Source organism: Talpa occidentalis, unplaced genomic scaffold (genome assembly GCF_014898055.3).
Source record: "Talpa occidentalis isolate TD23 unplaced genomic scaffold, MPIMG_talOcc4v2.1 talOcc4.3, whole genome shotgun sequence".
Lineage (NCBI taxonomy): Eukaryota > Metazoa > Chordata > Mammalia > Eulipotyphla > Talpidae > Talpa > Talpa occidentalis.
In genome coordinates, this window is record NW_023603184.1 from 31971590 (window position 1) to 31995342 (window position 23753).

The window sequence follows — 23753 nt, forward strand, 5'->3', positions numbered from 1 at the left end:
TGATATGAAGATATTTCTAGTTCCCACTGGTGACCAAGGCACAGATGCTGCTGGTACCTAATGTTGCCTGCATTCTTAATCAAGAAATGTGATAGGTTAAAAAAAAAAAAAGAAAGATGTGATTTATCTGCTGCCACTCGGGGGTTTGCAAACATCAGTCAGGAACATCTGGTCTTGAAAGAGGGAGGCAGTAAAGATTTTCTCCCCCATTGAAGATCCTCAGCTGTGCAGGGATGTTGGCTGCTACAGATGTTGGACCTGAAGGGCCAAGCTTGCTCAGAGGGGACAAACAGGCCAAGGGTGACTGTGCGTCCAATAGGAGCTTGTAAGGAGATGAACCAGGAGAGCACAAAAGGCCCACTGGGCGGAACAGGCAGAATGGCTCCTAGAGGCTACCAAGAGCCCTGCTTGGCTCATCCTGCAGATGTGGCTGAGCCTCAGGGCCCCTCTAGCACTCAGCCTTCCTGGCAGTGCCTAGGAGCTGCCAACCTATGGGCACAGCTGAAGACGACAGAAAGGAGAGGACCAAAAACCTTTTAGACTGTGCCTATCTAGCACTATGGATACTCTGCACATTCTCAGGGAAGGTATCCTAGCAAGAGACAAAGAATTTCATCTCTGAGAACAGAGAAGAATCAACATCAGAAGTAGTCATAAGGCCCAGGAGACAAATGTGTGCATTCCTCAGTATGCCCAAAAACATGGATCCTGAACTGACTTTGGGGCCCACTTTTTGGCCCCCAAAAGAATGATGTTGCAACCCAAAGGAAAAGGGAAATCCTTCACACTCAGGAAATCAGTCCTTTCTGGAGAACCAGCTGAACACCACTAGATCTGTCTGCAATAGTTTTTCTGTACTCTTAGACCCCAAAGACCACCGCATCCCCCGCCAAATACATGCATGCTTTCTGTCTCCCAGACAAGACTTCACAACTTGTGAAGTCTTTCTAAGAAACAGTCAAAAAAGGGGGGGGAAAGAATCTAAAGATGTTTTCCTAGAATCTATTTCACACCTCAGTGAAGTGTTAGGATGAAATATATACATATATATAGAGAGAACAAGTTACTGCGAGGATATTTCAAATGCTGGCCATGGGAAAAAAACAAAACAAAACACATACGTCATCATCATCCCAATTGCTTGCCGAATAGCAATGCTCAACTCTAAAAAAAGAAAGTCTGAGGAAGACTTTATGCCTACAAAAGACCAGTCTGAAGCCCCTTGAACAAAATGTTTTCATAGCCAGTAATAATAAGCAGAAGAGGTTCATGAACAGTACTGAATAGGAGGGTACTCCCCAAAATGATAGCAATATACATAAATTCAAATCACTCCCTACAATGTATGTGCAGGAAGTAACCAAAATAAGGTATGGAAGAAAAGCAGAGAGGAAGAGAAGGATATTGTGCCCCCTTCCTATAACACAACTGAATGAGACCAGATTTCAGGGTTGAGTTCTCTCCATCTTCCAGTTCGGTGACTTTGGGAGAGTTTCTTAAGTTCTCTGTTCTCTGTGTTCCTAATCTAAAAACTGCTAATAATAATGATTTTGCAGGTTCCTCACAAGCATTAAATAAGAGAACTTGTATAAAAGTATATCTCAAGTCATAAAAGGAATTACATCTATAAGGCAGTACTACTGATGTATCACACAACATGAAGATACCAGCATCTTCCACCCATAACAACTCTAGAGTCACTGGAGATGGTGAGCTGAAGAAAGAGAAGGGCAACTCAACCTGCTGATGAACCAAGATAAGGCATCAGCTCAGCAAGGAAATGTAGTAAGAAGATGAGACTAACAACCACACAAAGGGCTCTGATCAGACACTGATGCAAACTATCACACTGTGATGCACCATACCAGCACACTCCTTTCACCCGTTCAGGATGGTGGGTGTCTTAGCTTGTGTTTTTCCATAGTCCTTTAACTATTTGTAACCTTTGACTTCTGTTCAACCTCTGCTTTGGTACCTCCTGTCCCATATTCATCTTCTACTCCAACCTGGGAATAGCTGATCTGCAGGGGAAGCAATGGCAAGAGTCCCTTTCCCCAGCTTGAAATGCATGTCATTGCCTCTTGTCCTGAGCAGCCATGAGAGGGTATTTCCCCGTGGCCACTGGACTTCAGGGCCTCTAGTATCCAGCTGAGACTCCACTCCAAATGCCAATAAAGTCTACCTTCAAGTCACCCACCCTCACCATCCTGAGCACCACAAGAAAGAACAAGAAAGAGAACAGTGGAGACCCTGAAAGAGAAGCCCTCAGGGTTCCCCAGGTTTGGGACTGACCACCACTTTTCTGTAGCCTCCACATCTAGCCTCACAGGTGCCAGAGGACATTCAAGGATTGTCACTGATAACCATGGTTCCACTCACTCCAAATGGCAGGGGGACAAGGGAAACAGAAAAGGAATTTTGCTGGGGGCCTCCATTGTGGTGCAGGAGTTAAAGACACAGCACTATTAAGCTATCGCCAGCCACTGTGACATGAGTTCGATCCCCAGCCAGGGAGCCAACCCACATGATGCAGACCTCTCCTGTCACTCTCCCCTCAGGAGTGTATTTCAGTAGATCTGCCTGTTCTACTCCCCACTTTGTCTCTGGTGAATCCTCTCTCACCCCCCACACCTCTAGCCTATAACCTTATTCTCGTATGCATAAATAATCTTTTTTTAAAAAAGGGAATTTTGCTGGTAAAGTGATGTCTCTAGGGTTCATCCATGTTCTAGAAACAAACCAAATTTGTTTCTAATTGCTTTTCAACAAGATAAAGCCAACAAACCTGAAAAATTTCATCTATATACAAGCTCCTAGCCCTCAGTGCATTTTTATAATGCAATTGGCTATGAAACCATTATGGGGGATCATCATTTGCACTAAGTGATTGGTTACTAGTGATACTGACCAATTACCGTGGTTAAGAAAGAACAAGAAGGTCTGTGTTAAAAATGTAACCACAACACTAGTAGTGATAGGAAAGGAGGGGGGGTGCCTAAATATTTAAGCAAGGCTGGGGGATTCAAAAGCTCAGATAAAAATGAAAGTACTTGTGATGGAAAATTACTCTTGTTTAAAAATTGTAAAATTTTGTTAACATAAATCTGAAAGGCTCTATCTTCTTAACCTTTTCCCCCTCCCCACATAAATGACTTCTTTTATGAAGCCATATTTAGGAACACAAAGCTTCTTAAGATGGATTTGCTGCACTAGTGGAGAGGGGCTAGTACCTTAAATGAATACTTGCGACTTATGCGATCCTCAGGGGCCACTGGCGAGGTCACGTAGCTGGGCAGAGGGATGCTCCCAAGGACTGCTTCTTCTCGGCTGTCTTTGAATGGAAAAACACATCAGCGCAACCTTCTGGCACCTTCCTCAGACCAGTCCATTCTGCTGCCCATGTTCAGGGCCCCTCGTCTTTCCCAGGACTACCTCAATCTGATTGTTCCTCAGGTGCTCCCTGCGGACCTTTGTGCTACCACTGAAAATACATAGGTGGGTCAGACAGGCCCTCTCTCAAGGACACAGACAGGCATGGGTCACCTGTCTGCTAGCTCCTGAGACAGCCTCAACCTGCTAGCTCCTGAGACAGCCATAGGCCAGGTGCTGTAGGAACACAGAGGCAGGAGTGGAATGCCATCCCTGGGAAGTTGAGACTTCAGAAGGTGGAATTTCAGGATGGGGAGGTGCATCCTGGGTGGAGCAAGCCTCAGAGGTAAAGTCAGATATGTGTGAAATAGTCTGTGTCCTTTGCCATTTCTTTCCCTCTTCCAAACCATCTTTAGAATCACTAAATCACTTCCTCACAGTTAGTGTTGTCACTCTCCGACTCAAAGGCTAATTGCCCACTGGATACAGAACAAAACCCAACTTCCTCTGCCTAGTGTTGCCGCCCTCCACATGGTGGCCTTCCCCTCCTCCTGAACCTCATCTGCCATGAGCTTCCTCCACACTCTGACAGAGGGGTCTGTCATCCCCTTTTCTTGTGCTCTTAGAACTTTACTCAAGTTTCCTCTGCTTATAATGTGCATCTCTCTCTCTCTCTCTCTCTCTCTCTCTCACACACACACACACACACACACGCGCGCGCGTGCGCAAAAATCTACACATTAAAAGCACAACTCAAATCCCATCTCTTTATAGGGGACACCTCCCTAAATTCTCCAATATGGAATGAAGTTCTTGCTCCCCATGAACTGCCTAAGCACTCTGGATGTCTTCTAAAGCACCTATCAACAGTCTAGTCTTGTAAAAGCAAGCTCTCTCCTCCTTTATATTTTCAGCCACACTTTCATCGCTGCACAACCCTTTATGTACTGGAGCTTGATAAATGTTCACATGGCAACTCAACTCACCAGTTGCCCATCTGATATCACAGGGGATACATTCGGACAACAGGTTACAAGAACAATGGTTTGCCCATACTTTCCATCTCTCTAGATTGTGTCAGAGGTGTGCCTATGTCCCAAGTGGGGCAGAAGCTGAGATGACTCCAGACATTGAGACTCTAAATTGCAGGCATTTATCTACTTTAACTCAACAGGTGGAATTTCTTTTGCTGGGATTGGTAAAACTGATGTCACTAACCATCCACATATGTGCAAGTGAAGAGTTTGGCATGTCAGTGGGTTTTTAGTTAGCTCAGGCCATTGGACTTGAGAAGACCACCATTAACAACACCTTATCAACCCCTCCAGCTTGGTGGCCTGCCCCTTGGCTCACCTTTATAGTAAAACAAGCAGTAATCAGCCAGTACAAACCACCTCCTTTTCCATAGCCTCATCCCAGAACTGTCCTGCAAAGCAAAGAGAATGAATCAGGTAATATCTAAGCATACTGCCCTCCCTCTCCAATCATACATCTGATTCTGGAACTAAGACTTGCCCATACTTGTAGTAAATTAATGATTTTTTTAAAAATTACACAACTACTGTTTAAATAGAATGTAAGATTTAGGTTCAATGATAGTTTATCCCCAGGAAGCTTGTGTTTACTGGAACTAGATTTATTACAGCATCTTTTTTTTCTTTCAAGAAAGATGATGAAAATTTTAAAAAAAGGGCATTTCATTACAGAAGAAATCACCTTTTAATAAAACAAAGCAATTTATTTATACTATGCTATAAAATACCTTCATTTATACTTTAGAAAGTTGATTTACATAATGTTGAACAAAGAGTTTAAGTTAGCTCATTACCCAATGAGGCAAAATTCTCACTTGACTATAAACTCAGTTCTCTACCACAAGGGACTGATTTTCCTTCCATTCAATGTAAAGAGACTTGGATTTTCTTACTATCAAATTGTCTCATGGCAAGAATTTGTCATTACTCATCTCAAATGTAAGTCTGTACATTCTTAAAAACATTTTAGGTAACTGTGAAATTTTTTAAAAACATGGCCAGGGTAAGAAAATAGTTTCAGGATCCATTTCTTCTAAGCCTAGGAAAAATTCAGAGCTGTTTTTAATTGTTAAAGTTTATTCTATTCCTTTTATAAAAGTTTTTGACTAGCTTAAATCGAAAAATAAATTCCTGATATGTTTCTAAACCAAAACACAACATGAGTTCTATTCATCTTCTGCATAGTAAAATGCTAAAAACAAACTTGCTGAGTTCATGTCTTGTTTTTATCTTCTGCAATGTGACCAGATGATCTCTAAGGTCTTGGCAAATGATATTTGCTTTGCTTGAAAAACTCCTATCCATCCTTCTATACCTGTTCAAACATCACTTCCTCTGGGAAGCTTTCCCAGACTCTTTCAAATGCAGATACATACTGTGCTGTGTGTCCATGGCACTCTACACAGTTTTAAGTCACAGCACTGGGCCAGGGCTGTGGTTGGAAGGAGAACGATTTATAATCCCTACCCTCTCCCTCCATATTTCAAAGGGGGACTCGTGGTTTAAATGGGGATGGGGAAGCAATGCAAAAAGTCAGAGGGTTAGACAAGAGATGGGCGGAGGCAGGAAAAGAGGGAGAACAGAGCCATGAGGGCCGAGGGAGGGGAACACTGAGGGTGGTGCCACGGGTGTCTGACAGAAGAGTGTGGAGAGCTGTGGAAGCTGCCATAGTTGGGGGCAAACCTGGGGGAGGCAGATTTTAAGGAAATTTTTATGTGTTTCTTCTGTGTGGTATGCAAAGTAGTGCCCTCCTCTGTCTTCCCATAAAGTCTTTAGTAAAATTTACAGCAGTACTCTGGGAGTTTGATTTGTGATTTCTTGGATAAGACATGTGAGAGACTGACATGTGAGGGATATATCTATCTGTTCCCCGGCAGACTAAGAGGTCCTCGGCAGAACCCAGCTGTTACTCATCTCCTCACACTTGCTGTGAGAGCACGTAGCATGTGACAAATGAGTGAATGGTAGAGAAGGAAAAGGACATGGTCTCTAGCCCTAGGAGCTCACAGCGCAGTCATGGCCAGAAGACCAGAGGCCAGATAATGAATGGTGAGACAAGAGATGAAGGATGGCCTGCGAGAGGTACAGCCCACAGGACTTCCCGACTACATGAAGAGCTGGCGATGTTGCTGAGGCTTCTACCCAAGTGTCCGAGAGCAGTGGGACCATACCAATGTCCAGAAAAAGCAGGTTGGGGGAAAGCAAGATAAGACGACGAGCTGAGTTTGGCTGATTTGGAATCTGATGTGCTAGGGAGTTAGTTATGTCTGCTAGACTTGGGGAGAGGAAAAGATGGGATTTCTTGGCCAAATGATAGCAAATGCTCTTTAACAGCAGGAAGGCACACGCTGGCAGAGGACTGGCAGTAAGGCTGGACTCGAGCTGACCCCCCACTGTAGGGCCTGGGTCCCAAGGAAGCCAGTAAGAGCACCAAAGCTGTCAAGTGAGTGTGAGGAGGAAAGCTGGAGACACTGGCTGTTCATTTTTGTGAGTGGACAGTGTCTACAATCACAGCCCTGTGGGTCGAACCTACCTGCCTCAGACAGTCTCAGGAGCACAAAGTTTCTTATGCACCTATTCCCAGCTCCCAGGGGCCTGGGAAAGGCAGGGAATCAGCGTGAGCAAATTCACCAACCCTGCCCTCCTCAGTCTCCTCACCTGCTTGTGCAGCCAGCCCCTCACCACCACTGGAACATTAGGATTCCTCCGAATGGCCTGGTCCCTCTTCCCAAAGCTGTGGACTTTATTGCTGGACTTGATCTGGAAAAAAGCAGACTCAAACTTTAGCACCATGGGGGATCTAGCGAAGCATTAAAAAAGCTCTTGTATGATAGGGCTGAGGCTCTTTCTGCCTTGCTCTAAGCGGCAGCCCCCTTTTATCAGAAGAACAGCAAGGACACAGGGAACGGACGTGCACGCAGCCACAGCATTCCAATTAAAAAGCGAATGCAAGACCTAGAGAGCTTGCCTTCTGGGTCACAGAAAGGAAAAAAAATAAAAAACTTTAAAGGGATTTTTCAATCAACATTCACCAGTAGCTGTTGGCCCTAATATAGTCCATGGCTTTCTGGAGCAAAGCTACATTTTTGGTCATACATTTTGCCAATTTCCACATATTTATCTCTCCTACCTGGTTTTACCCCTCAGCATGCTGCCTTCTCTGCAAAACTGGCTCTTTCTCCTGCTCCTCAGTTGGTGCTCCCAATCTTGGGCACAGGAGTTTCTAGGCCCTTTTGTCATGAACCTTACCAGGTGGTTTCTAACACACATGTGAAGCAAGGTGGGCCCTTGGGCCCTCCCAGCCCACACCAGCAGCAGCAGTGGTGGCAAAAGTCTCCCAAGCGTGAATCTGAGGCCCTCGATGTCAATTCTAGCTCTGCCAGCTATCAGCTGTTTTCTTGGACAAGTGACATTTTCTCACTTGGCTCCAATTTCCTAATCTGTCATTTGGGGAGAATACTTCTTACATTTCTCCCTCACAAAAGTACAGGATGGATAGATGGGTTTCTGGTCACACAAGGGCTGACTAAATATGAAAGACAAGAAGGAAGGATGGAACAAGTAGCCAGGAGGAGCTCACCTTGGGGCCAGGCTTGGCCTCCACGGTGGAACTGGTCCCAGCTGTGGACGTCTCACTGACCATGCTGGAAGGTCTTTGGTTTCTCTCTTGCTTCGACATATGTGAATTTGGCCTGTGGGGAGACACAGGGAATCCTGTAAGTGCCGTGCAGCAGTGGGAAATAGAATTTGAGGTTTATTCCAAGTTAGAACTGATTGCTGGGCTTTAGACAACCCAAGACTGAGCCTTCAGAGAGCACCCGATTCCAGACAGCAGACAGTTGTCCAGACCATGATGTCCAGCCTGCCATGAGCTTCAGGAAACTGAGAGGATGACCCACTGGCACTTCTCCACCAGCTGACAGGGTGGTCATCCCTACCTGCTGCCCTAAGTTCCCCACTCACTCTCCTTGGGCGTCTGCACTGCCTTGTCAGGTGGAAAGGAGTCACACCGTTCCTCACAGGAAGAGCAATCCTTCCCCTTACACACACAGACACGTACACCTCCATTTCTCTGGCTCCCCAAAGAAGCTGTTTAAAATTAGTAACAAGAAATCACTTGCGCACACATCCACACCCCCAGATACACACAGAGAATCGCTTACATAAACGCCAGTGGGGCTTGCCTCCCAAAATAGACTACTCAACAAAGAGTCCTATTTTGGGAACACCCCATTTGCCCCAAAATAGAGCCATCAGAGATATTAACCCCTTGTGCCGTGCCTGGAGAGCCGGAAGAAATGAAGCATGCCTGGGTCCCCAAGGAGGATCTCCTCAGAGCTTCCCCGTCAGCCTCCATCAACAGCATGCTTCCCGCCCGGAAACTCCACTGCCCTGGGAGGCCAGCATTCTAGAAACATCTCAGGCTGGCACTTATGAGACACTGGAGAGAACTCTTCTCACCTGCCTCCACAGAGCCCCAGCATTCCCCAGAGTCTTTCAAAGCAGCAGCAGCAGCAGCAGCAGTGGCAAAAGTCTCCACACAAATTCAGTACCTATCCTTGAACAGCTCCATGCCTGGTTCTCAGACCCTGCTAACCCCAGGGTCTATAAGCCTTCCTCAAAGCAGAAGGCCCAGCACTCTGTGGCCGGGTTTTGTCCACTGCGCTGATGGGCAACCAGAACCAGGCAGCTGCAGTAAACTGAGGCTCTTTGCCTGAGTAGAGAAGAATCTGTGTCAGGGCCTGAGCCAGGACCTTGTGGAGACAGAGATGGAGGATCCAGGTAGGACACAGCTGAGGCACAGATACTCTGGATGTTGGTTCGCCAGGCTCACTTTTACAAAGGTGCTCCGAGGAAAAATGCTAGTTTCCACCTTGGAGATAGGCTCCTTCCATTAAAAACCACTTCGGCTCAAAGGATAAGTGATCCTTCCCACGCCCAAAGACAGAGTCCCGATACCCTGTACGATTACAGAAGTTCTTTGCAGAAGTAACTGTGCCCACCGTGCTCCCAGGCTGTGCCCGCTGCAGGACCGCTGCAGTGGACACCAGCTTTCCAAGAGGCTGGGCCCTGCGGACGCTTGGCAGCTGGAGGTGCGAGTCCCACCAGGCAGAAAGATCACTGGCTCCTTATCAGCTCAAGCACTCACTCCAGATTCCCCGCCCCCGGCCTCCATCCCAGGCAGACTTTTGTTACTGCTCCCCACTCAGAGAATGTCATCACGCTCAGCCAGCTCACTGTTGGCAAAGGCTGTGTGCAGTAGGAGATAATCGCAGACCGGGGGTGGGAGGGGGCCCTGAGAGGCTGCCTTGTCCAGGCACTGCCTCCAGGCAGAACTATGTCCAAAACGTCTCCCTGGAACCTGGTCTTGCCTGACATTTCAGATTTCTAGAGGTTTAGACAAGGAAAAAGAGTTCTCTGGTCATCTTGATTAAGGCAGCAGTATCTCTAAGCTAAAATTCAGGACATGAAGTCCAATAATTAGAAAAAGATTTGTTTAGGATTTCCAGTTTAATTCATTCCCATTGAAGACTTGAATAAAGGTTTATTATAGAAAAATTGGGAACTATAAAGGGGGGAAAGCTGAGAGAAAAGAAAATAAATCACTCATAATCCTGCTACCCAGAGGAAAATCATTCTTAAGACTTGATCAATTTACTTTCATTCTTTTTATATAATTGTGATCATACTGTGTTTATTATGATTCTGCATCTTCTTTTTATTTTTTTTAAGGAATTAAGAGCCAGTTTTATTGATCTCAGACCAGGAGTCCATGAAGACCTCTGTGAATTCCTCAATTTTCTTCTCCACATTCTCTTTGGCTTATTTCCATGGCCTTATAAGCTATTTTTCCTTCTGGTAAAGGAGGATCATTTTCTGCTCCTTCCTCTTCTTCTCCAGGGTGGCTGTTACTGCCTAGTACTTACAGGCAACCTCTTGAGCCAGGCGCCCCAGATAGGCACACTTGCTTGTAGGAGTCAGACACACAATCTGGAGGGGGGCAGGAGCCACCTTCTCCTTGTCATTAGGGTAATGGGATCTCATAGAACACCTTGAGATGGTCCAGGGTGACCTGACCCCCCTCAGTTTTGTGGAGCAGCATGCAAAGACACAGCTGGGGACTCTGCAGTGGAAGGGGCTGCAAAATGGGTTGGTATATATCTGCTTGCAAATGAAAGTGAAGTCTTTCAACTTGGTCCTACAGAAATTGCTAAAAATGTGGATACCCTCCCAGCACAGGAACATGGCATTCCATCCCAACAGCATCCACTTGACCACCAATGGCCAGCAGTGGCCTACGAAATGGCAGTGACATTGAGCAGCAGGAACTGCCCTTCTGCCATCTTCAGCAGCTGCCTCTATAATTTTATATCTTTATTTTTTTTAATTTACTGAAATATAAATACTTTCTCAATTATTTTAAACGCATCCAGATCATTGCAGATTAATGTATCACATTCCATCAACTAGATATGCCATTCCTCCTCTGTAGGACAAAGCAAAGACTATCTGGATTTGTGACTGGCCTGAGAAGTCCAGGACTGATGGCCACTTTTGACATTTCTGCACCTTATGATCTTCAGTTCTATCTTTCATCATCCTCCACATCCTAACCCATGTCCCCTCTGCACACTGGCTTCCGGGATGCTGGATGGCCAGGGTGCTCCTCCTGAGCAATAGCTGGGAAAAAAGATGACTGTGCCACAGCCTTGGGTAGGTGAGGAAGAAGGGTGTGACCACCACCCAGGGGGGCAGCTGTGAACAGATTCCAATACTGGACATCAGTGAGGGACAGTGGTGTGCAGGTAGGGAAAGAGAACAAATCTCGGAGACAGCTCCATTCCTTTTGACTACAGGGACCTCTGCTCAGCCACACCCAGAAAAGCTGACTTATTAGGAGATATAACTACGTCCAAACTCAGACTGCTCCAGGGAGGAGACATGTTGTCTCTACAAACAGGAAACATGTCCTCACCAGGAATCCCCCTGGGCAGGAACAGCTTCCAATTCAAATGGTAGATGCGACCATTACCTGGCAGCCAGGTCAGCCTGGCTCTTTAAATGAATAAGGTGTACGGAGGAACCCACTCAGCCAACATCTGCCCTCAGAGGATATTTCCTCTGCATGTCAGCATAGGAAATGATCTAACTACAAGTTATCTGAATTACAACTAGTTAAAGAAACAAAAACAGAGGTGGTGATCACGCTTAGGACACCATTTGGTACCCAAAAATGAGGATATGACAAAGTTTCAAAAATAATGTCTTTGAAGCAGGAGTTAAAGTCTCAGTGCTATCAAGCTATCACTAGCCACTGCAGCAAGAGTTCCATCCCCCGCCAGGGAGCTAACCCACATGGCGCAGCAGACCTCTCCTGTCTAGCCTGCTACTCCCCTCAGCAGTGTATTTCAGTACATCTGCCTGTTCTGCTCCCCAGTCTGTCTCTGGTGATTCCTCTCACTGCCTGCATCTCTGGACTGGAACCCAGTGCTTGTATGCATAAATAAATAAAAATAAATCTTTAATAAAAAAATAATGTCTGCTTAGCAGAAAAACTGGCACTGGTGGAAACCACTAGAAGTCATCTTAGCATACCGTTTTGAGCAACGGGAGCATTAATGGGGCATGTGTGTAGCATCCTGTCTCTTCAGGAAAGGGTCATCATTCACCTGGAGGTGTGTACCTTCTGGCACATTGGCTTCAGGCTCCTGCAGCCACATTGCTACTGAGCAGCCTGGAGGGTCAGACAACACTGATTTGCCCTTGACTCCTCAGAGGGGAGATATTCTCCTGACAGGTTTCACCCAAGAACCACCCCCTCTCCCAGAAAAGAGCTGTGCCCCAGAGCTGAGAAACTGGCAGGCAGCAACGTTCCCAGCAGCATGCCCTCAGGCATGTGAGTCACCCGAATCTCAGGAGAGGAGACCAAAACACCTGCACACACTATGGGAAGACAAACTCTTGGTATCATTACATAAAATCTATTAAGTTAAAAGCCTGTTTGCCGGGTTTCTGTGCTATCTGGATTCCCAAAATACAGTGGGATGATTTGAACAAAGACTTCCTTTCCTTGACTTGGGCTACATGAATGCTGATTATTCTGCTGGAGGGCTGTGGGCTGAAGTTCAAAACAGTGAGCCATAGTTTTAACTCAGTGCCTCCCATCTGAAAGGAACAAAAGCAGGTAGGACTAGACAAAAGTCAGTCTGGAGAAGCCCAATAAGAAAGTGATTTCATTCTATCCTGATCTTCATCAAGGATGTGTCAAGTAAGGCTGGGCAAGAAGTCACTGCCTATGTCCCTCAATTTCCCCTCTGATAAAAGGAACCATTTCTGCCTCCTACACATCCGGGATCAAATGCACAGACGCTGACAGATACACTAAGAAAGAGGTTGTAAATTCAGAAGCCGCTTTTTCAGTTGGTGTGAATTTAGCCACGTTTGGTTAATGAAATTCTTGGCTGTCTCTCATTCAATGCTGTGAACTGGAGTGGACCGCAGTGAGGTCACAGCAAGACCCTTTCCCACCCTATCCCTGTCACAATAATTAGGTCACCAAGACAAGTGTCACCAACCCTTAGGGACAGTCACACAAGGTCAAGCAAATGGAGGGACTGGGCCAAAATTGTTGAGCACTTACTGTGTGCCAGGCACTATGTCTTCAATATCTGTCTTACTGTCTCTGTTTTATAGATGAGGAAAATGTGGCTTTAGCAAGATTAAGATTTGCTTATATCAGATGCTGGACTCCATAACTCAGACTTTGCCACAGAGAGACCATCCTCTAAGCCACAGAATCCTGGGCAGGTGGTAAGACCAAGCACCCCAAACAACTGGTTCTCAGCAAAGCTCTGCAACCTGCTGATTCCTTCACAAGTCACAGCATTTCTCTTAGACTCAGTTTCCATTTTTGCAAAATGAGGTTAAATACTGCCTCTCATCTTACAAGGTGGTTGTGTGGATTGAAATGGCGTTTTGAAAACCATGAAGCATTGCACTAAATGAAGAGCCCTGTTTGTTACCAGTGGAGACCCCAAAATTTAAACTTCAGGTCCTTTTCATTTTTGTTTCCAATGCACATCTCTCCAGAAAGCTCAGGTGCCTTACAACTTCTAAATGACAAGCATTTCCTATAAACTTCTCTATGTGGGGCTTATACTTTAAAGTGCAGTACCCTATGACTAGGATACTGGACTCCTCATCTTTCCCCAGAAGGATAATATAGGGTTTTCAGGCAATGAAGAGAGGTTAGAAAGCTCTGGAAAACAGAGGACACCTGCATCCTATTGATTTCTGGAAAGATGGGCCCCCAAATTCATGCTCTGACCTCAAGAACTCTACCCAGAGAGCTCAGCTACAGCACAGCTGGGTGGGGGTGGGGGGGGGGGGAGAGGGCGCATGGGAAAAGGTGCAGTCACAAACAACCAGCAAATTTTTTAAGGCACTCACACCCACCACCTAAGGGGCTTGGTGAGAGCAATGCACAATGAAAAGCCAGGAAAAAAAGAAAGTTCTTATCCCAAACAGGCAGACACCTCCACACCCCCTCTTCCCAGAGAGAGACACACACAAACCATGCCGACGCTCATCCCAGCACCCTGGGGGAGGCTGTCTGACTCCAGTTTTCATTCACCAACTGTGGCCTCATTACTCAACCAAAGCTTTCTGAGCTCCTTCCCTTCCCCCTCAACTCTCTCAAGCAGGGCCTCAAACACAGGCTCCAGCTTCTCACCCACCCCATCAGGGACTAGAAACTGGCCCAAACAGGACCCCTCCTCTGGCAGGAAAATAGCCCAGGGGGCCTCTTGGGCTCCCCTTCCCAGCCCCAAACCAGAGCACTGCCCTGACCTTGGCACAAGCCCCACTCTGCCATGGGACCTGGTCTGCCTCCGCCAGGGTCTGCCCTCCAGGCTCCACTCTATCTGTGCAGGGGGTGACCCAGACTTTGACCTCTACTGTTCTGCTTCTGCTCTGCTGTATTAGGGACGGACGCTATAATTCTACCCTGAGCCTCTGGCAAGTCCTCTCCTGGGCTTTCTGCTCCTCCTGGCTTACCAGGCAGCCACTTCTCTCACTGGAAAATAGCCTTTTCTATGAGAGATCAGAGCATTTCCTAGACCAGGGGAGGTAAAAGAGGATGAGAAAGGAAGTCTCAGGAAGAAACAAAATTCCTGCTCATAAGCGGCAGCCTCTCTTCTGCACACAGCAAAGCCACTGCTGCTGCGTTTTCACCAGCACAGAGCCGGAGCCCGGTTGCTGTGTGGCAACGAACGCATCCCCAGCACCCATGCCCTTGGAAACACCCACATCAAAGCCAAGCACCAGCCAGGTGTCTGAATGAACGGAGGACATCGCCATCTCTTCCCCTACCTGTCATTGTCACAAACACCGTCTCTTACACCAGGAAGGTAAACTGAACAGTCAAGTTTCTGCATCTGCTTGCCAGGTGTTTCCATTTTTTCTCATTTTTTTCCTGCTGCCATGGCAACCAAATGCAACAGGCAAAGCTAGCCCAAGACTGCCAGGCTGTAGAGACAAGGTGCTTGCTTTATAGGCTGCAGAGAGAGACCCATCAGCCTCACAGCCCAGGGTTCAGAAGATGAACAACAGGACAGACTCCTTCTCCGACTCGGAGTTGTAGTGTACCCCCAACCCCCATCCTGTGCTCTAAATTTCTTATGATGTGCTACTACCAACTTGTAACCGGAAAGATAGGAGGCAGCCACTTCCCAGTAACTGGAGATACCCCACACCCAGGCCCACAGCATCTTATCTTGCAACCTGTAAAAGGCACCCCCTTTAACAGAGGTGTCAAAGGTCAAGAGGGTAATTCGTACATTCTGCAAATAATACTTTTAAGTGGTATCCTCCCAACACCTCTTACAACATTCCAGGCAATTTCAACTTGTGATTCCCATCCCGACCTTCCCACCCCCAAACAATCAACAGAGGGCTGCTCAGCCCCCAATAGAAGGAACAAGCGAAACTCACTAGTGAGTCAGGAAATGCAGACCAGGCAAGAGTCCTCTCCAGGTTAGGAAATTCCAGGGTGATCTTAGGTGCTGTGCAGCTGGCTTCTGAGCACAACAGCAGGATTCTAAACTTCCAGAGCACACACTCTCTCAACGGGCCCCACCTCAACATCAAATGCTGACAGAGCCTGGGGATCAGTGTACACAGCCGGCTGTCAGTCAGCTGCCAGCGTCACAGCTCCGGAATGCTTTTCTCCTCTTGCCGGGAGTGCTGCAGAGGCGTCTGTCAGCAGCTTCCTGGGCAGCCCAGCACTGAGGAGAAAATGCTCCTGTGTGCAGCATCAACCCCCAAAACCCCAGAGGGGAAGTTTCTCCTGTCAAGGTTTACCCCTTCAGGAGGGCCCCTGTGTGTGGCCCTTTAAGCCATGAAGGGTCTGGTTTCCAGCTCACAATTCGACAGTCACTGAAAAATCAGGAAAGAGGGTTCAGAAGATGAAGCTAAATGACCCAACCCTGAGGCCCTACAAAAAAGACTTGAGAACACTGTCTGGAGAACAGACTACTTAGGAGGTTTGGTGTATTTTAAACAAGTGTGAAGTTATTAGGGGATTGTCTCTTGAAGACCAATGAAACGAGAGACAGGATAGCACATTAGTTAGAGGCACAGATTTGGGGCCAGACTGCATCGATTCAGTCCTAACACTGCCATTTACTAGCTGTGTGACTTTTGGCAAGACTCTTAACCTCTCTGTGTCTCAGTCTCAGGATGATAATGGTGTCTTCCTCATTGGGCTATTGTGCAAAGTAAGTTGATAGATGGAGGACCCTTAGAAAAGTACCTGGCATTAACAAGTACCTGACATTTAAGTTCTGCCTAGGAATCTGAGTGTTAGCTAGAAAAAAGATATTCATGGAAAAAGGCAATTATTATTCTAGGAGTCACATTACTTCATATAATGTTATAGATGAAATTCTAGATCCTGAAACAAGGGATGCTGGAAAATCTCTTGTAGGAAATTATGACTGAGCTAAAATGTGCCTGCCTATAACTTTTATTCATTGATCTAATGGCTACCTTTGGCAGTCATGCAACCAGTACACTCTACTTCCACCTGCCAGCCCTTCTTTTAGACTTTTGCCATAACCTCTTTAATTGTCTCCCTTGCAGAATAAACCTGACAGGTTACAGGACAGGGTTTCCAGATGCCTTACCATAATGGTTCCCCTCCTCAGGGGAGTCCCAATTGCACAACACCCCCCTTGAAACACAGATTACAATATTTGGGATTTGGCATATCCTCAGTGTTCCATAAACTAAGAGATAAATCCACAAACACCCTGACATACATAGTATACAAAAACTATTCTCCCCTTTTATCGACACATTGTACTTATATTAGTGCAACCTGAATTTATACTAGCTTTTCCAACAAGGATTTCCACATGCCTGTTGGCTTGAGTATAGAGGAGTGTCCCCTGGGGGACAAGCGTCCAGAACAAACTAATTGATACCTATCCCATTTTGGGGCCTTTGACAAAGACCTAGGTAATACAACAGAAAAGGTGAAATGAGAAAGCGAAACTCGAGGACCTCCCTGCTGGTGCTGGGGTTAAATCTCAGCCCTATCACCACTTCAGCCTGAGTTCGATCTCCAGCCAAGGAGTTGACCCACAATATGGCGCAGCAGACCTCTCCAGTCTTGTTCCCTGGTCCCCTTAGCAGTGTATTTCAGTAAAAATGCCTGTTCTGCTCCCCACTCTGTCTCTGGTGATCCCTCTACACCCCAGTTCTTCTATGCATAACTAAATAAATCTTAAAAAAAAAAAAAAGCAAAATCCTAGTCATGCAGCAACAAAAGCTTGCCGATGGCTGAAAAAGGTCTGCCTTCCTTTCATAAATCTGGACTGTGGGTTATTAAGCGATGCAGATCAGCAAATATTTCTGATCCTTTTCCCAGGTGCACAGTAGAAATGCACTTCCAACCTCCTTGAAGTCAGGAGTGATCATGTGACATGGCTTCAGACCATGAAATGTTAAAGAGCCAGTTCCCAACTCAAGTTCCCCTCCTCTTGCCCGTAGCAATCACAGAAGCACAGAAATGGAGCCTCCCTCAGTAAAGCCGAGCAGAGCAACTCAGGTGAGCTGTAATGAACAAGCATTGAAAGTCAACTAAACCTTAGTTGTTCTAAACACCGAGATTCTGTCTGTTGTTGTCACCACAACCCACTCTAGCCCATCCTGATGATTCTGTATCACTGAAACTAGAACACACAGAATTCACATTTTTCTGGATCCACCAGATCATAGCTTTCACATTATTTTGCTTCTCCACGTTTCTAATCTGTGAGATGGGAAACCATCTTTGGGTGAGCAGGCACCTGTTTTACCAAGCAGCTCAGGTGAGCCCCACCTGCCAACAGTGAGGGAGATGTTATCTGCTTACATCAGTAATGCTCCAAAGAAAGTTACCATGGAGACCATTTTTTTCCTTCCCATAGAAGAAACCCAAGATTATTGGACTAAAATCCACCTAAGATTGTCACTGCAGTGCAGAGAATGAGTATCTGGAGGAGATTTAAGATGACTGAAAGAATCTGGGAGTAATTTAGAAGGATGGAAACAGGTCATCTAAATTAGTGGTTCTCAAGACTTTACCTGAATCATCTGAAATTGAGCTAAAACAATTTACAGGGTCCTACAGCTCCAGTCTCTGGTTTAGTAGGTATAGAGTGGGGCCCGAAAAGTGGCACAAGTTCCCAGGTGATGCTGGCTTAAAGGCCACACTTTGAGAATCACTGGTTCAGGAGGATTAGCAACAAGACACCAGAATGGAGGCTCTGACAAGAGGAGTCCATATGGTGATGACCCTCCAGGGTCTGGCTGCTATTAACATACCCTCTTTGGAGAAGGAAAAGACAAGACTCAGTTTTCCTTTCTTTACACAAAACAATCATCTGAGAATTGATGTGGAAAGAATACAAAGGTCATCTCAGTCTTTTTCCTCAACACATAACACACTACACAACAAAAGTAAGCTCCTCTAAGGGAAGAAAATGGAAATTTCATTCATTGGCACACATAAAAATTGGTTTCTGTGAGGGGAGTCATGTCTCATTCACCCTCCAGAGCTCCCCCAGGAGGTAAATCGGGCGTATTTCAGGAGGAAGTCATTTAGTTTAGACAACTGGCAGCAGCCCCGTCCCCGACCTTATCTCTGAGCTCCCTCCCACAAGCCTCTACTACAAGCCTGTCTTATTGCCCTCTGACCCTACCAAGTCTGGTCAAACTTCTCTTTGCAACACTCTCTACCCCATCCCCCCCCCCATGGGCTAATTTTCACTTATCTACATCCTTCCCCTTCTCCAGTTTAGGGCCAGACACTTCAAGAAAATCTTCCCTCCCTTTCATCCCCATCACAGCCAATCAATCACAAAATCATATCCCTTTACCTCCCAAGTATCTCAGCGCCCTTCAGTTTTCACTCTAACTCAACAGGTATACATCCCCAGTGCTCTATCCTCTTCTCCCTCTAGGTCTTTGTCCAGGTGTACACCTTGACTGGACAGTTCTTAATTTAAACACTTCCCTTCCCGGGAGGGAGAGACCTTCCATGGTCTCCCAAGTCAGGTAAGAGATGTCTTTTATCAATTCCGATTGAACCTTAAGTTTCCCCTCCAGGACACTTATCACATGTGTGAGCTCTCATTATCGACCTTCCCTAGTCAACCTTAAGCTTTGCACAGACAGGGCCACATTTGTCTTGCTTGCAGAGGTAACTGTAAAGTCTGGCACAGCCCCCTGAACACAATGAAGTCACAATGAGGAAACACAGAATTCACTGTATCAGTTCATAGGACTCCACCCCCCCTCTCAATGCCTAAAACACTTTCTGCCTGCTTCAAGGGATGTCTGGCCATACAATTTCACTTGAGACAAGCAAGCATCCTCCTGGACATGCAGCTAATGGGATCTAGAGAGAAAACATGACCCTTGAAAACAAGGAATATCTTTTCCTTGGAAACCGGATGGAATTGAGATACAGAAATATTTTGGTAGATAAAAGAGGCTACCTCCTCAGAAGTTTGTCAGAGGACAAAGTGTTCTAACAGTAAGAAATGGAGGTGTTCCTAATGGAAAGTCTGCATTTGTCTAAAAGTCCATAGTAAAACTGGTGACTTCCCAAGCTAAGTATTCTGATGGAATCTCCATCCAAACCTTTAATAACAATGGGATGCCTAAGAAAGGGGGCTGAACTCAATGACCTCCTAAGATCTTCTGACCTTCAGGATTCCATAAACAAACTCATTCCACTGGAATTTGAAGAATTCACATTCTGTCTCTGCCTTTAAACAGCAGTTCTTTCTCTTTGTAGGAGACAAGATTATCTTTACCTTCTACCCCTCTCTCTCTCTAGTAGTATTATTGTTTCTGAAGTCGGCCCTCAACCCCAAAGTCCAGTCATCATGTTCCATAGGCCACCAACATCAAACTAGTTTAGCAGGCAGCCTCTCACTTGGGCAAGGGTTAACCCCAATTAAAGGGATCAAGCTGGGCTGACATCCTAGCTTTTCTACTTCGAGTCATGGCACTTTGGGCAAAAGGCTTTCCTTCTTGGGAGTACTGTATTAAATAAAGCTATGCATGTAAACCCCTTGGCACACAGTAACCATGTAAGGAATGTAAGCATTATCATAATTATAGATTTCTAGCTTTAAAAGTTCTGTAGACTGTTTCTAAGCTGAAGATACTATGGAGATAAAATGATATGTTTAGAACTTGCTTCAAAATAATGAAGGGAGTAAGGGGGGTGGTATAAATGGACTAAAATCAGCCATGTTTTACAGTTGAACATGGGTGATGAGTGCATTAGGTTTATTACTGTATCTCTCTACTTTTGTGTATGTTTGAAATTTTCCATTATAAAAGCTGTAAGGTGTCAGTACTGAGGGAGGGAAATGCTATAAAAATATACACGCTGATCATTTATTTAAGATCAAATTTGGTGAAGGTAACTCAACAGAAGAAAAATGATTTGCAAAGAAAAAAAACACAATATGTCTTTATTAAGTTCTCAGACAATTGTTTTCTTCAAACAGGACAGTCTCAGATGTTCCTCCCTGGTGGTGCAAGTGGTTAAGGACAGCACTGTGAAGCTATCTGCAGCCTCTGCAGCATGTGTTCGATACCTGGCCGGCCAGGGAGCAACTCACATGGCGCAGCAGACCTCTTCTGACTCGCCCGCTGCTCCCCTCAGCAGTGTAATTCAGTCAATCCACCTATTCTGTTCCCCGCTCTGCCTCTGGTGAATCTTCTCACCCCCTGCACCTCTGGCCTGTACCCAAGTTTGTGTATGCATAATATATCTTAAAAAAAAAAAAAAACAGAACGGTCTCGATGAGCAGACGGGAACAGAGCCATTTGCACACATTTTTCTGCCTTCATTTTGGGGAGAAGAACACATACTTCTTAGGATGCACATTTCTAAGTAGACAGACCTTGGGTGATAGAGCCAGTCTTGGAGTATCCCAGAGTCCCTGCTGCAATAGGACTGAGGAGCCAGAACATTCCTGGCTTAGGAAAAGCAAGAGAAAAGTACTCGAACTGTCCAGAGATAATGGGTGTTACTCCTCTCTTGGACTCCTACAGGAGGCTGGCTCAGCACTCTGGAGCAGCACACCAGGTAGATAGGTGGCACAGTCAGTGTGTTGGAGGATGCTTGAGGGGAAAGAGATGTCTCTAAAAGGCTCTAACACACCATTCACAGCTCATCCCCATGTCACCCCCCCCCCAAGTCTCTCTTCCCACAGAGACTGAAAAACAAAGTTCTCACATTTCACCTCAAATCAATGAACCCACTCCAAGCCCCTCCATCTGAGGAAGAAAAGAGGCCAGCCAGCACGCTTTGTTTTGAACGAATACTGGTAAGCTCCCAAACTCTGCCTAGAAAAGGAGTATATATGAAGTACTTACTCTTCTTGAAGAATAAAGTCACTGTTTTCTGGAGAAAACTGCCCAGTCACAGGATGCCTGAATGCTGTGGTCTGCTGGTTATGACTGAAAAAAAAAAGAGAAACACACAATGAATGAGCAGTCACGTGAAAGCGAAGGATTACAGGCACAACAGGCCAGTAATGTCTGAGGACCCTGATCATCAAAGATTCCTCCCAGGGCGAGAAAGTGGGCAGCTCCTCCGAGAGGCACTTAATCTGTCAGAATCCAACTGTATTTAATAACCAAGAACTTTGAGCTCAGGTGCCAAAGCCCACCTATGATGAGTGGATTTAATGCTAGGGAAGTCTTGGCTCCCTGAGAACACAGCATCTTAGACATTCCATGAAGTACTTACTCCAACAAAGTGAGGTGCTGAACAGAAAGTTATTTGAGGATGGCATGAGCTAAACAAGAATGAAGGAAAGCAGGCAGCACTTTCAACAGCTTCCCAAAACCATGAACTAGGAAAAGAATTCTAAGAATTAACCACACACCCGGAAAAATTTATCTTCTAAAAATTCTTCTGCTACAAAATTCTTCACTCCATGATGGGCTATAAACGCATAGGCATGTCCCTGCAACATGACCTGCACAATTTCAACACTGTGGAGTTTCTATCACCCTTTTGAAGTTGGGAGGGATCAGCTTCCACGCCAAGCTGACAGACACAACCAGAGTGTGTAGGTGTTTTGTATATTCACAAAGGCTGCCTCTTTGAAAAGGGGGAGGAACCCGGCTGGAGAGGCTGCCGGTTTGCTCCATGAAAGAACTAAGCTAGCCTCCTTCTTTATAAAAGAATGCCACTTATTTGAAAACTTTGTCTCAGTCACAAAATCTTAGTCATTTTGAAATATATAGAAAGGAAAACTGTAACCTATGATCTCACCATCTGGAGATACCTGCCTATTTCCTCCTTCCTAGCTATTTTTCACATACACACACACACACACACACACACACACACACACAAGTGTGTGTGTGCTTTCATTAATTTAGAAATATGTATCATTTTTCATACTCTATTACCATAGAAAATCCCCTATAGCATTAAGACTTCTTCATTATGGGGATATAAACTTTTTTTTTTTCATATAACTGTTCAAAAAATATTTATTGGTTATCCAGATGTGGGGCACTGCTGTAAGTACTGGAGATACAGAAAAGTTCTCACCCTATGGAGCTTACATTCTAGAAAGATTTATATTCTTCTAATGCTGGATATTTAGGTGCTCCCTGCAACTCACTATTATGATCAATATATCTTTACTTATAGGCTTTTTCTACAATTCAAATTATTTCCTTAGTGTAAAATCCCAGAGGTAAAACTACTGAATCAAAGGACCTGGTCATTTCTGAAGCCTCCTAATACAGCTAAAATGCCTTCAGTGTCGGCATTAATCTGTCATGTCAGTTCAGCAGTGTTAAGTGATTAGTCTCATCTCTAAATTGAGCACTGAGTCACCCTAGAAATTAGCAGTTAAAATGAGCATAGGATAGAGGTTTAAAAAAAAACTCCAGGCCTTTTCTTATTCTGCCTGGTCAGGCTGTCCTGTGTTCTCAAGTCAGGGCAAGCTGGGCACTGAGCTTAGAGCAGCCTGGATCCTCATGAGACAAATGTGAATCAAGGCAGAGCCATCAGGCCAGGCTGCTCCCTGGTCCTGCAAGTGTGCACCCCTTCCAGCCCCTCCTCACCCGTGCCAGCCACTCAGAATCCTATGACCTCATCTGGTAAGCAGCAGCCTGGTCTTCCCAAAAAAGCAGAGCTAAGCATGAGTGTCTAGATTCGACCCCTTGAACACCTGTTTCAGAATCCTTGTACCAAGTTTAGGGATAGGCTTTATTTACACCCCACTTCTTTTAGAAGTCATCTCCATTCACCAGGAAATTCAGTTTGAAAACATGAACTCTTAACTCACCTCATTTCAACCTAGAGGGGAGAAAGCGCCACACTCATCATGGGTTTAATAGTAAAGCAACACCACTATCCACTACTACCCCTCAAGGGCGCCATAGCCTGCAAAGCCTTTCCTTACACATCTTAGCTATTAACACTGTCAACTCCCATATGATGGCTAAGACTCAGATGTTAAGTGACTCGCTCAAGATAAGTTCATCATAACTGATAACCCTAAGACATGAAGAACGCAGGTCTTATAGTTCTACATTCTATTCCTTTTGCATGATGACCTGGGGTCTCCCCTGCCTTTGAGAGTCTGCAGAGCTGGCAGCTCGCTAGCCATGATCAGAAATCCCTAAAGACAGGTGTCCGAAAATAGCACCCACCAACCACTGCTACTCCCATTTCCTCTCCTTCCCTCCCTTTCTCTCTCCCTCCCTTCCTTTCCTTGGGAAGATACAAGCAAAGAATGAATCTTCTCTACGCCT

The 23753-nt window shown here is 45.6% G+C and overlaps 1 protein-coding gene across 5 annotated transcripts in view; it reads right to left on the reverse strand.

Moving 5' to 3' along the window:
- Positions 1-23753, reverse strand: part of PLEKHA7 (pleckstrin homology domain containing A7) — a 220398-nt gene that overhangs the window by 61223 nt on the left and 135422 nt on the right. For 3 of the 5 annotated variants that reach the window (XM_054699393.1, XM_054699391.1, XM_037522712.2), the window contains 5 exons: positions 21348-21431; positions 7984-8095; positions 7062-7163; positions 4723-4795; positions 3231-3331 (listed from right to left, as the gene is read on the reverse strand). In XM_054699393.1, the coding sequence (XP_054555368.1) occupies positions 3231-3331; positions 4723-4795; positions 7062-7163; positions 7984-8095; positions 21348-21431 (472 nt within the window). Of the gene's footprint in view, positions 1-3230; positions 3332-4722; positions 4796-7061; positions 7164-7983; positions 8096-8864; positions 9008-15395; positions 15565-21347; positions 21432-23753 lie in introns of those variants that run through there. The other 2 variants (XM_037522715.2, XM_054699392.1) reach the window with 2 other exon arrangements.